Below are 13,729 nucleotides of genomic sequence, written 5' to 3'. Positions count from 1 at the left end.
CAAGTGATCCTCCTGCCTAGGCCTCTCAAATTGCTGGTATAATAGGTGTGAGCCACCACACCTGGCATATTAATCTCTTGTAATGCCTGGTATTTTGTTTTTTTCCCCCACTGGATGTTTCTACTATTTTTTTATTTTCCTGTTTTAGTTTATCCATATCCATTTCTAAAATTAATATTTTCCCCTTTAGGTTTCTCACTGCCTGCCTCAAAAGCTCATTTTTATTAATTTTTTTCATGAGATTTTCTCTCAACGAATGTTATTAGGCTGTTTTTGGTTCTGATGAAAGGGTTTTTTCCCCTAAGTAACCTGTCTAAGACATTTTGTTTCTCCTTCAGCTGCTGAATTTCTGAACGCATTTGTTCATGTTCTTTTCTTTCTCGTTCTGAGGCGGCAGCAGTGGAATCAGACAGTCTCTGATTGTCTTCTTGGAGGGATCTAATGGTTGCATCTTTCTCCTGCAGCGCTTTTCTCAGTTTCTCGATCTCTTGCTGGAGCAATTTAGAAGACTGGGTCGACAGAACAGTCTCACTTGCATGGAGAGATTCTGCAGAGTGTGAAGAAAGTGCCTCTCTGGGCAGCTGGGGTAAAATATCCAACTGTGGGAAGAGACTTTCCTTGCCCCTGCAGAGCTGTGCACTGCTGCACTGCGTGTGTGCTAACTCCTGCCCCAGGTTTTTGAGTTGAGTTTCGCTCCCTTCGTATTTTTGGATAGGTCACTGTGGTTCAACTGAAGTTTAGAATCATCACTGGAGCTGGGTGCGGTGGCTCACGCCTGTAATCCCAGCACTTTGGGAGGTCGAGGTGGGCAGATCACCTGAGGTCAGGAGATCGAGACCATCCTGGCTAACACTGTAAAACCCCGTCACTACTAAAAATACCAAAATTAGCCAGGCATGGTGGTACATGCCTGTAGTCCCAGCTGCTTGGGAGGCTTAGGCAGGAGAATCGCTTGAATCCAGGAGGAAGAGGTTGCAGGAAGCCGAGATTGTATCATTGCACTCCAGCCTGGGCAATAAGAGTGAAGCTCCATCTCAAAAATAAAAATAAAAATAAAAATAAAATAATTATCACTGTCAGTTAAAAGTTTTGCTTGAAGTTGAAGAAGTTCTTCTTGGAGTTGGGCTGCCCATGCTACACCTTCTGTGGTCACCAGCTGCTCTTTCCATGCTTCCATTTTCTTAACTTACTGTTTTTTTGTTTGTTTTTGTTTTTGAGATGGAGTCTCACTCTGTTGCCCAGGCTGCAGTGCAGTGGCTCGATCTCAGCTCACTGCAACCTCCGCCTCTCAGGCTCAAGCGATTCCCTGCTTCAGCCTCCTGAGTAGCTGAGATTACAGGCACCTGCCACGATGCCCAGCTATTTTTTTTTTTGTATTTTTTAGTAGAAACAGGGTTTCACCATGCTGGCCAGGCTGGTCACAAACTCCTGACCTCAGATGATCACCTGCCTCGGCCTCTCAAAGTGCTGGGATTACAGGTAGGAGTCACCATGCCAGACCCAACTGGCTATTTTAATTTATTAGGTCCTTGTAGAAACTCTTCAAACAGATTACTGTTAACACGTACAATCCCATGACCAGTGCTAGATGCTTGCAAAATTGTCACTGAAGTCTGACATTTCTGACTTAATGCATCTGTTTCAATGTCTTTTTCCAGAATGGGATATGATGACTTCTGAACAATGTCTTTAAGTTTCTCTTGACCGTTACTAGTGGACAGTTTTTTATTTTTCTCTTGCAGCTTAGGCAGGCTTGCTTCATCGTCAGAAATGATATCCATTGTTTGGTGATCCTATTTTTGAGATAGCTATTTTCCCGAGGTGCCTCATTCCAAACAGCTGATATTTGTTCTCCGTCCACAGCAGATGCTTGCAGATGCTGCTGAAGGTGAGCAACGTCCTGGATGTCAGAAGCTGAAGCCATTCTAGCCTGAAGGCCCTGTACCTCCATATCTTCCTCCTGGATCATGTGAGTGACTTTACCTACCTCACTGATGGACAGCTGATCAATCTGTTTAGTTAAAGACATATTATTTTGACTTATAAATTTATTCTCCAATCCTTTCTTTCCCCCTCTGGTCCCTGATTCAGGATAAATCTCCAATTCTTGTTCTTTCACTGCTTTCACTAATCTTTCAGTTTCAGATTTAAATAAATTATGTGTTTCACTTCTGTTTTCTATATTGGGACACTCAACTTCTGTTGCTTGAAAAACAGCTCAGTCTTTGAATGTCTTGCCCTGTTTCATGTAGCTGGGTTTTGATTCTTTTCCTATCATGTTTTGCAAATTCCTAGTTTCTTCATCTTTTACTGAAAAGAGCTGGATGTGTGATATTCATTTGCTTGTGCTGGTTTCAAAAACAATCCATTTGTTGTTTTTTTCTCCTCTTTTAAAGACTGAAGCAGTTGCATCTTACTCTGTGTTTGCTCTTCAATTAGGGTTATGTATTTTTGAGACGGAATCTTGCTCTGTTGCCCAGGCTGGAGTGCAGTGGCACAAAGTTGGATCACTGTAGCCTCTGCCTCCTGGGTTCAAATCACTCTCCTGCCTCAGTCTCCTGAGTAGCTGGGGTTACAGGCACCCACCACCACACCTGACTAATTTTTATATTTTTAATGGAGACAGGGTTTTGCCATGTTGGCCGGGCTGGTCTAGAACTCCTGACCTCAGGTGATTCACCCACCTTAGCCTCACAAAGTTGGGAGGATTACAGGTGTGAGCCACTGTGCCCCACTTCTTCAGCTCTTGAATTATGTTTGTTTATTTATTTATTTAGATGAAGTCTTGCTCTGTTGCCCAGGCTGGAGTGCAGTGGCATGATCTTGGCTCACTGCAACCTCTACCTTCTGGGTTCAAGCGATTCTCCTGCCTCAGCCTCCCGAGTAGTTGGGACTATGGGACTACAGCCGGATGCCACCGCACCCAGCTAATTTTTGTACTTTTATTGGAGACGCGGTTTCACCATGTTGGCCAGGCCGGTCTGGAACTCCTGGCCTCAAGTGATCCACCTGCCTCAGCCTCCAAAGTGCTGGGATTACAGGGGTAAGCCACCGTGCCCTGCCTTCAATTATGTTTTGATGATACTTTATTTCCTCCTCAAGATTACCTTTGAATACTTTCATTTGAAACACCTCCAATTCTAGTACCATAATAACATCTACCATTCTAAACTCAGCCACAGGGGCAGTTCAACTTTGTTGTCCCCTGAGTCATTTTAATTCTTCTATCAAATTTTTTTTTCTTTCATGGATGCAATACATCTTTTTCCTCTATGATTTGCTGTGAAATATCTTTTTTTTTTCTTAAGGTTTTAGTATAATAATTCCTCTGGAAGCCTGAACTTCCTTTAAGTTTTTCAATAAAATTGCTTTCTGTCTTGTAAGTTGTGTCAATTGCTTCTGCTTTTCTCAACTAGAGGACAAAATCAAATCAGATAGTCTCTGATTGTCTTCCTGAAGGGATCTAATGGTTGCATCTTTCTCCTGCAGTGATTTTCTTAGCTCTTCAATCTCTTGGAGCATTTTTTCTTTAGTTTCTTTATGGTCAGTGTCAGCTGTTTAATATTCTTTTTTTTTGAGACGGAGACTTACTCTGTCACCTTGGTTGGACCACCCTGCACAGGCTGGATCTTGTCTCACTGCAATCTCCATCCCCTGGGATCAAGCAATTGTCTTGCCTGAGTCTCCTGAGTAGCTGGGATTACAGGCACGCACCACCACACCCGGCTAGTTTTTGTATTTTTATTAGAGACAGGGTTTCATTGTGTTGGCCAGGCTGCTCTTGAACTCCGGACCTCAGGTGATCCACCTGCCTCGACCTCCCAAAATGCTGGGATTACAGGTATGAGCCATCTAGTTGAGAAGCACAGTGGATTACAGGTGCACCCAGCCTCGATGTTCTTTTTGACTGCTGCTATTTCAGAGTCTTTCCCCTGGCTGAATTTAATTACACCTTCTTGCTCTAGTTGTAAGGCAGAGCTCTCCAGGTTAGCTTCATTGGACAATCCTTTCGTGGTTTTCTCAGACTTGTTTGTTGCTTCCAACAGCCTCTTTTCATCCAGGGTCTCACTCTGTCACCCAAGCAAGAGTGCAATGGTGTGATCATAGCTCACTGGGCTCCAGTGATCCTCCTGCCTCAGCCTTTCAACTAGTTGGAACTACAGGTGCACGCCACTGCCTCTGGCCTTTTAAAAAAATTTTTGTTATTTTCATTTTTCATAGAGATAAGGTTTCAGTATGTTGTCCACGCTGGTCTCAAACTTCTGAGCTCAAGCGATCCTCCCATCTTGGCCTCCCAAAGTGCTGGGATTAAGGTGTGTGCCACCAAATCTGGCCCCAGAAGATAATTTTTTTTTATTTCTGTTTTTTATTCTGTGTTCAAATTCTTCAATTGTTTTGGTAGACTCTACTTTTTCAATTTGTAGAGCTTGCATGAATAGTGTTTTCCTTCTCTTGAAGTTTAGAGAGATCCAATTCCTGAGCCAGCCACCTTGCTGTAACAAATTTTCCAATTCTTCAATCCTTTCTTCCTACTTGCTTAGATTTTCTTGATGCTTATGACTCATTTCCCTCAATTTATGTTGATGAACATTCTGTATTACTACTGATGCTTTAAGTTGATGGTTGTCAGTATCCCGATTTCTTTTTTGTTTGAGCTCCTTAATGGTATTGATATTGATATTTGGTGTTTGTAGTTTGTAGATTTCATTTTCATCAAAACTAGATGTTCCTTCTACTTTATGAGTCTGAACAATACACTTCCAATAGCCTAGTGGGGACTCAAGTTTTAGAACTCCATTGGACAATCTGTTTATTTCTTGTTATGATGAAATTAAGTCATAAAAACCCATGTAATCATTGTGGAACACTGAAGCATGATGGATACCACATGGAATGGAGGGGATGCGGTGTGGATGGGAACCCCTGGCCTCCCCTGAATGTGCTGACTCCAGACCTGGATGCTGGTTCTGCAATCGATCCTGCAGTGCTTGCTTTCTTGCTTTAGGAAGGCTCATTTCTACCTCTTTCTGTTGTAACTGATGTCAGTAACTTTCAGTTTGCTGCCATATCTGAAGCTCTCAGGCTTCCCAGGTCTCTCCAAGGTCACTACAAAGATTTCGAAGTTCCTCATTCTTTGATATTAAGAATTCCAAACTGGCATCAGTCTCTTTTATTCCATAGTTAGGGAACTCTTCCCTTTTTCTGTGACATTTATGAGCACATTTGAGATGTGGCTCACGAAGGAAGTCACATTGCTGCCCATATACCCCAAGGAATGGTCTGAGCTGGAGTCAAGGCCACCAAACCAGGAAGACATTGCTGTGGTTCATAGAACTGAGCTGGCCAACTCACAGAAGTCTCCAGTGCAGTCAGATCCAAGCTCAGTCGGGCCAACCCAGCAAGATCCCATCTCTAAAACAAAGGAAAAAACTCATAACCAGGTGTTGCTAGTCAGCGCCTGCTCAGAGGCCCACCAAGGGCAGGGCGCTGCCTGGAAATGCAGAGGCCTGGCCTGGGGCCTCACTAGGGCCAGTCTCTGGTGACCATGGGCCTCTGCTTGATCAGAAGGGCCCACTGGGTTGGCCCCTTTTCCGTCTGCATTGGTGCCTTTCCCTAGTACCACATGCAGCTCCAGCCAACCACAAGGGCTCCAAAAGCGCAACCCCCAAATGCCTTAACCTGACTGTGTGAGCACGTGTTAAGGAAAACACGTTGCCCTTCGTTTTCTTTTCTTTTTTTTCAGACAGGATCTCACTCTGTTGCCCAGGCTGGAGTGCAGTAACAGTGATTCGCCTGCTTTAACCTCCCGAGTAGTTGAGATTATAGGCGCCCACCCACGCCCGGCTAAATTTGTATTTTTAGTAGATACAGGGTTCACCACGTTGGCCAGGCTGCTCTCGAACTCCTGACCTCAAGTGATCCGTTCGCCTTAGCTTCCCAAAGTGCTGCGACTACAGCGCTGAACCTCCGCGCCCTGCCAGAAACAGATTTTCATATGTTGAAATAGACTAGAGGTTGGCCTACCGGCTCTGGTGTCGGGAAGTGAGGCGGAGAAGGACTAGTGTTCTCCGGGCCCGGAACCTTCTCGCTCTTTGCCCGGGTCAGGTCGGGCACTGGTAGCCTAGGCTCGGCTCGACTCGGCTCAGTTCGGCTTGGCTCCTCTCGGCTCGGCTCAGCTCGACTCAGCTCGGCTCAGCTCGGCTCAGCTCGGCTCAGCTCGGCTCAGCTCGGCTCAGCTCGGCTCGGCCAGAACTAGAGGGCGGGCGGGCGGCGCCGCTGGAAGTGACGCGACGAGGGCGGGGCCGCCGGCCGGGGAGCTTCAGCCTCCGCCTCCTCCGCCGCCGTAGCAGCCGCTGCTTGGCCCGGGAAGCGATGTAGTAGCCGCCAGGCCGTCTCCCGCCCTGCCCGGCCCGAGCCCCGCGGGCTGCCGCCGCCACCGCCGCCATGAAGAAGCAGTTCAACCGCATGAAGCAGCTGGCTAACCAGACCGTGGGCAGGCGAGTGCGCCGGGCCGCAAGGGGGTCGCGCCGGGGCTGGGGGCGGAGGGCGGGGGAGGGGGAGAACGGCTTCTCCTCGGTCCGGTGGCTCCGGACCTGGCCGCAGCCCTGCCCGAGACTAGCGGGGCCCCGGCCCGGGGGCTGCGCCGCGCTGAGGCCCGAGCTCTGCGCTCCTGGCCGCCCGCTAGTCTCCCCGCGCCGCCGGGCCCCTGAGACCTGCTGGGGCGGGCCGCCGCCACCTCGCAGGGTCCCCAGCCCATTGTCCCTGCCCCTGGAGCATCGTCCTCGCGGAGTAGACCCGGTCCTTCTCCTCCCTTCCCAGGGCCGAGCCAGCCCAGATTGCTGCCCTGGGCTCAACTCCGGTGACTTCTGTCCTTAACGCTGTGCCGAGCGTTGTGCGGTGGGGGGCGGCATTCCCAGGCGTTCCGGGTGCTCCCGCTGTTGCGATTCCTTCTCCTGTAAGTGCATGGCGGCAAGAAATGGCTAGAGGGTCAGGAAAGCCAGTCGGATTTGCACAGTGAGTTCAGAACACCCTTTGAGGGAATTCGGAGGTGGTGCTGTCTCAAAACCAGAGCTCCTAGGAGCTGGACTGCTGCCGCCAGTTCTTGACATTTAGAAATTTGGAATTGGCAGAAAAGTATTATGGAGACGCCTTGGGCCAACTTAAAAAGTCTCACTGTACGTTTGGAAACAAATGCTTCTCTATCTTTCTTTCGTACGGCTGAAGTGCTTGACAAGAAACATTATTGATTATTACATGGCAGGAGAGACCAGAGTTGGTAGATCAGGTTGTCAGAACAAGAAATGATTTGTGGTTTTTGGGAGTTTCTGGAAGCGACTGTCATGTGCTGTATTATCTGGGCTAATATTTCAAGGTCTTCCAGGGCAGCTGGCTGTACTGTACCAATTTAGTGTTTATTTAGCAAAGAGATATGGAAGTATGAATTTTTTACAGCTCTTTTGTTTTTCTTTTTTTTCCCCCACCCCCAGCGGTTATCTCCTCAAGTTAAAGTTTTTCTTTTTTTAACAGTTAAGGGGAGTTTGGTTTGCCTGAAGCACGTGGGACACTTCTTTTTTTCTGAGTATATGAAAATACTTTTACTTCCTCTTGAGTTTTCTAAATTTGCCTTTTACTGTTTCATTTCCTCCATCTTTTTGCTTAGTTTCCTTGTTTAATTTTTTTCGATTCCCTACCGTATTACTGTGAGAATTAATTTTCTTATTTTCAGGGTTAATCCCTGCCCCTAAAACCCAAACACACCTACTTTTCTGTTATTTGCAGGAAAATTAAATAAATAATGCTGAGAGGAAGGTAGATGTGTAGTAAAGGGGGCAGATGTTTCAAGGAACAATTTAAAGCACATGATAATTCCTTGAGAGTTTGGTACCCTTGTTAGTGTTCTGAGCAACGTGCATTGTGGAACTAGTGTTTAGTAAGTGCCAAGATACATTCAGTTTGGCTTATTTTCACATTGTTCGTGACAGGTAAGGGACATTCACTCTTTTTATACAAGGTTCTGAGACTTAAATCTATCAAGCTATTTAGGGTCTCTTTACCCCTTGGGTCATCTCAGAGGTTTCTCCCTTCACACTTTTTTTTTTTTTTTGGAGACAGGGTCTCTCTTTGTCGCCTAGGTTGGGGTGCAGTGGTGCGATCTTGACTCATTGGAGCCTTGACTTCCTTGAGCTCAAGCTATCCTCCCACCTCAGCTACCCAAGTAGTTGGGACTACAGGTGAACACCACCACACCCGCCTAATTTTTGTATGTTTTGTAGAGGTGGGGTTTTGCCATGTTGCCTAGGGTTGAACTCCTGGCCTCAAGTCATCTGCCTGCCTTGGCCTCCCAAAGTGCTGGGACTACAGGTGTGAGCCATCTTGCCTGGCCCCTTCACGTTTAAAATTCTGGCCATTGCTTGCCTACTTTCAGTTTCCACAGGAGGTCTTGCTTTCTTATCTGTTATCATCTACTTGGAACTCCTGGAAGCCTCTCTCACCACACCTTTTCTCTAGGCACCTCCTGCTTATTTTTTAGTCTTCTAGGAAAGGTCTCTTTGCCTCTGGAAGGCGTTCTCTGATGCTTCAGCGCAGATTGCATGTCTCTCCTGAGCGTTATCATAATCCCGTGTAGCACCTATTTTTCTGTATTGTGACTGCCTTTTGTGTGTGTTCTCTATTAGATTAAACATGTTGAGAGGCCTTGCTGTGTCTCCTTTGATTCCCAAGGTCTCCTGTGGTTCCTACCCCATGGTTAATGTGCAGTAGACATTGTTAATTCCGGTATTTGAGTTCTTACTTAGATCGCCCTGATGGTGTGGGCCCAAGTATGGGAAAATGTGAAGTGGATAGAGTAGATGGTGATTCATGCTAGGGCTGTCATTCTGGGCCTGACCTTTGACTCTCTTTAAAAATCTTTATTGCTAGATGCCAGTGGAAGCTGAAGCTGTTACAGAACTATTAAGGGTGTGGCAATTATGCACTCAAAGTCAGAACATCTGTTTTTACTGGGAAACCTGTTGCTTCCTTGCTGTTGATTTCCTAGATGTGTGTGTGTGTGCGCACGCGTTTCTGCTTAAGTAATCAGAAAGGACTAAAGAAGATAAATGGAGGCAGGAGAGTGCCTAGAATTGTTACTGCGTGGAAGCAGGTGGTTGGCCCCAGAATCAGGATTCTGGGTGTTTTTAGGTCAAGATGAAGGCTAGAAAACAAAGGGATTTTTTGCTTTTGCCCCTGTGATCTAGGTGGAGAAGGAATATCATACCCATTTTGTCTTGGTTTATCAGTTCGTGGAATTCTAGGTGGTGTCTTGCAGAAGGAAGACTTTTGAGTAATTTCATTGTAAGGTTCCAGGGGACGGACATGTGGAAAATTAGTAATGCCTGGAAGGAATGAGTTCTCATGATGCAATTTGCTTAAGATGGGTGGATAAGTCTATCTGAGAAGATGGTCTGAAACTCACAGGGGCAAGGCTTATGAGGTGGTCTCATGGTGGGAGTGTCCCAAAAAAGAGGAGTAGGAGTCCACCTGTCTTTTGTGGATTCATATATTCAACAGACACTTGTTGAGCCTATACTGTGTGTTGTTATCCAAGGTATTAAAGAATCAAAGGTGAATACAGCATGGTTTCTGCCCTGAGGGAGCTCAGGAGATATGTGGAGTAGATAGGCAAGCAAAAAAATAATTATGTACATGAGATAAGTGCTTAAGAGGGATGGCTAATGCACAGAGCAAAACCTAGCTGTCATTGGATCGAGGGGGGTAACAAAAAGCTTCCTAGAGGAGAAAATTTGAGTGTCTTTGCCCATCTTCCTTTTCAAGGCCTTATTTCAAATATCTCTTGTATTGATTAGGTCTCTCTTGGTCGGAAGAAAACCCAATTCATGGCAAAGACAGGAATTGATTGGCTTATAAGTGACCAAAAGAGTCTCCAATAAGTAGTGTGGCCACAGATTGGGCTTCTTCAGGGGTTCCACTTTTTTTCTGTTATTTTTTTTTTAAGATGGAGTCTGGCTCTGTCACCCAGTCTGGAGTGCAGTGGCATGGCTCACTGCAACCTCTGCCTCCTGGGTTTAAGCAGTTCTCCCACCTCAGCCTCCCAAGTAGCTGGGACTGGGACTACAGACATGTGCCACCATTCCCGGCTAATTTTTGTATTTTCAGTAGAGACAGGGTTTCGCCATGTTGGCCAGGCTGATCTCAAACTCCTGCCCTCAGGTGATCCACCCGCCATGGCCCCCCAAAGTGCTGGGGTGACAGGCGTGAGCCACCGCGCCTAGCCTCGGTTCCACTCTTTAGGTAGGCACTGTGTCCGCTGGGAGACTCCATGTCTTCTAAGTCCCAAAGGGAAAGAATACTCATCTCCCAATCACTGTGACCCAAGTGCCAGGATTGGCTCTGAATACTTCTGGGTCGCATGCCTTTCCCCAGAAATGGACAGGAGTCAGCCACACTCAAAGCATATGGACTGAGAGTGGATGGTAATGGCTGGTAATCGCAGGGAATAAAGCTCATGGTGTGCTTTTTGTAGTCCTGCTAAAAAGAGAGATGTTTTGTTTCTTGAAAACCCTTTGATGCAGATAATCACAGATAGTGTTTTTGGGGACATGATGTCTTTTGTAGAGGAAGGAGTACACTGGGATGAAGACCTTGAAGTTACAGAAGGGTCAAGGAGAAGAATTTGAGAGATGGATAGGAGAGCATAGTACCTGGGCTCTGATAGGGAGTGTCTCCTTGGGTATTGATTCTTCAGTGACTGAAGTTTCCCCTGGAGGTCTGAATGCTTTCACAAATAGTTGGTTTTTTTTGTTTTTTTTGTTTTTTTTTTTTTTTTTTTTTTTTTTTTTTTTGTTTTTTTTGATAACCCAAGGTTATAAACCCAAATGCCTAGAGGGTGAGGCCAGTAAAATGAATCAGTGACTTGGGCCATGTGAAGGCCTCATGGGACCTGGATGACCATGTCCCACCAAAGGGGCTGCATGGGAATGTAGGCCCAGTGTGGGCCACCTTTGGAGTTTTCCTGAAATCTGCATTTTAACTAGCTGGCATTTAATCCAAATTAAACTACTAGGACACTATATGCAGGTAAACAGAATACTTCTGTGCATCACCCAATTGCTTGTCTAGAAGGACTCAGAAATTGACAGTCCCTCTTTTTCTTTTTTTTTTTTCCCTGCACTTTATCCTGATACTACATTTTCAGTTCTTTGGATTTGTTGGAGAACGGCTTATCCTTTCTTTACTGAAATCTTGAAAAGGTCTGATAGTAACAGTCATCAACATTTCTATGGTGGTTTAGTTTACAAAGTGCTGTACTAAACCACCGGGCTTGGATTTTGCCTCCTGACAATGATCATTTCTCTGTTACAAAGATGGAAACCTGGACGGGTGAGGTGGGCTGGCTCACGCCTGTAATCCTGACACTTTCAGAGCCCGAGATGCGAGGATCACTTGAGCCCAGGAATTTCAGACCAGCCTGAGCAATGTGGTGAAACTCCTTTTCTACAAAAAATACAAAAAACTAGCCAGGAGTGGTGAAGCATGCCTGTAGTCTCAGCTACTTGGGAGGCTGAGGTGGGAGGATCAACTGAGCCTGGAAAGTCAAGGCTGCAGTGAGCTGAGATCACGCCACTGCACTCCAGCCTGGGTGACAGAGCAAGACTGTCTCAAAAAAAAGAATTAAAAAGAGAAGGGAACCTGACTTTCTAAGTTTGTACAGCTCCTAAGTAGTGGGTGAGGCATGGCTTGGGTCCAGGACCTCTGATTCTGGATCCCAAGTGCTTTTGAATACAGGAACTGGGCTGCCTCTTCACCTGGGAAAGACTAGTGTTTATTAATGTTTATTAAACATCTTCTGTACTTAATGAAGCTGCTGGGCTAGGCACTTTGCATACATTTATTTCATTGCATTCTCATAGCAACCCTCTGAGGTGATGTTATTTATTTCTGATTTAATAATGAGGAAGCCAGAGATCAAAGAGGTCATCAAGCTTGTAAGTGACAGAGCCATGGACCCAAACCCAGGTTTCTGATTCTACAGCAGCTGTAAATTTTGATCACAGAAATCTAATGACCTCTAGGAGTCCTCTGTTCCTAGGAGGTAGGTAGACTGGATCACTTACTAGGTAGTTGGATCTACTACCAGCAACATGAATTCTCAAACTGAGTCAAAATGCATCTCTACCTACTGATCCCAGAACAGTACCCTGCTACCACATTGAATGAATCTCATCCTCTTCCGAGTCAGCCCTTCGTGTATTTCATGATCACAAACCTTATCTTTACCTTGCCAGCAGTAACATTCTGCATCCCACACCCACTCCACTGTGTCCTTTTTCTCCCACTGATCTTCACTCTGCTTTTTCTTCCTTTCTTTCTTTTCTAGATGGAGTCTCACTCTGTCGTCCAGGCTGGAGTGCAGTGGCATGATCTTGGCTCACTGCAACCTCTGCCTTCTGGGTTCAAGTGATTCTCTTGCCTCAGCCTCCTGAATAGCTAGGATTATAGGCACGAGCCCGTATGCCAGCTAATTTTTCTGTGTTTAGTAGAAACGGAGTTTTGCCGTGTTGGCCAGGGTGGTCTTGAACCCCTGACCTCAGGTGATCTCCCCACCTTGGCCTTCCAAAGCAGTAGGATTACAGGCGTGAGCCACTGCGCCTGGCCCACTTGGGCCTTTTCTAGGGGAACTCTGAACAGTGTTTCTGAGAAGGGCTAGGTAATGTGTGCTTTGCTTCAATCTGAGTGGAGAGGGATGGAAAGAGGTCCTATGTCATTGCAGCAGCTTCTCAATCTCATCTTTCCCTGCCTTATTGTGTAGTTTACATGTTAAGAAATCCAGAAGTATTTATAGGTGAGTGAAAATCAGCTCATCTTCACTGGGGGAAGAAACGAACCATAAAACCATAAAAATGGATCAGTAGGAAATGTTCGTGTATAAATTTGAACCGTAAAAGGATATGTTCGGCCGGGTGCTGTGGCTCACGCCTATAATCCCAGCACTTTAGGAAGCTGAGGCTGGTGGATCACAAGGTCAAGAGATCGACACCATTCTGGGCAACATGGTGAAACCCTGTCTCTACTAAAAATGCAAAAATTAGCTGGGCACAGTGGCACGCACCTGTAGTCTGAGCTACTCGGGAGGCTGAGGCAGGAGAATCGCTTGAACCCGGGAGGTGGCGGTTTCAGTGAGATGAGATTGCACCACTGCACTCCAGCCTGGCAACAGAATGGGACTCCATCTCAAAAAAAAACAAAAACAAAAACAAAACAAAAAACAAAAGGATATGTTCAGTTAGCATCATCTTTATATGTGTAAGTGGCATGTTACTCTATTATGGAATTGCCTTTGCAGCAGAGTATATGAAACAAAACCTCCAAAGTTTGACATTATGGTCTAGGGTCCTGCCGTCATTATGTGCCCCATGCATTTTTGTCAGTCCACAGGATGTTTCACCTTGATCATCTATTTCAGTTTCTCAAGTGTAGGTAGCTGCTGTAGTGATTCGGGAAGCACAAATCCATTTAAAAATGTTATACTCTCATCTGTTTGGTGTGTTTTCTTGAAGGTAGGGATTAAAAGTACAATAGGCCCACAGTCCCTTATCTGGAATCACTGGGCCAGATGAGTTTCAGAATTCAGAATTTTTCAGATTTTTCTAAAAGTAATAATGCACATGTATTGTTGTTATATAATATTTCCAGTGGGGTCTGGGACAAAACCCCATAACCAAACATTATT

The 13,729-nt window shown here is 45.8% G+C and overlaps 1 protein-coding gene across 5 annotated transcripts in view; it reads left to right on the top strand.

The window, feature by feature from the left end:
* Window positions 1–6,302: 6,302 nt before the first annotated feature.
* The window catches only part of ARHGAP17 (Rho GTPase activating protein 17), a 93,838-nt gene continuing 86,411 nt past the window's right edge, over window positions 6,303–13,729 (top strand). For all 5 annotated transcript variants that reach the window (XR_005201211.1, XM_017534425.2, XM_017534422.2 and 2 more), the window contains exon 1: window positions 6,303–6,497. Coding sequence is in view for 4 of the 5 variants with exons in the window: in XM_017534425.2 (XP_017389914.1) it covers window positions 6,445–6,497 (53 nt within the window). In the remaining variant the exon portion in view is untranslated. The remainder of the gene's footprint in view (window positions 6,498–13,729) is intronic.

Source organism: Cebus imitator, unplaced genomic scaffold (assembly GCF_001604975.1).
Source record: "Cebus imitator isolate Cc_AM_T3 unplaced genomic scaffold, Cebus_imitator-1.0 Scaffold85, whole genome shotgun sequence".
NCBI lineage: Eukaryota > Metazoa > Chordata > Mammalia > Primates > Cebidae > Cebus > Cebus imitator.
This window is presented reverse-complemented; position numbering and strand designations above follow the sequence as displayed.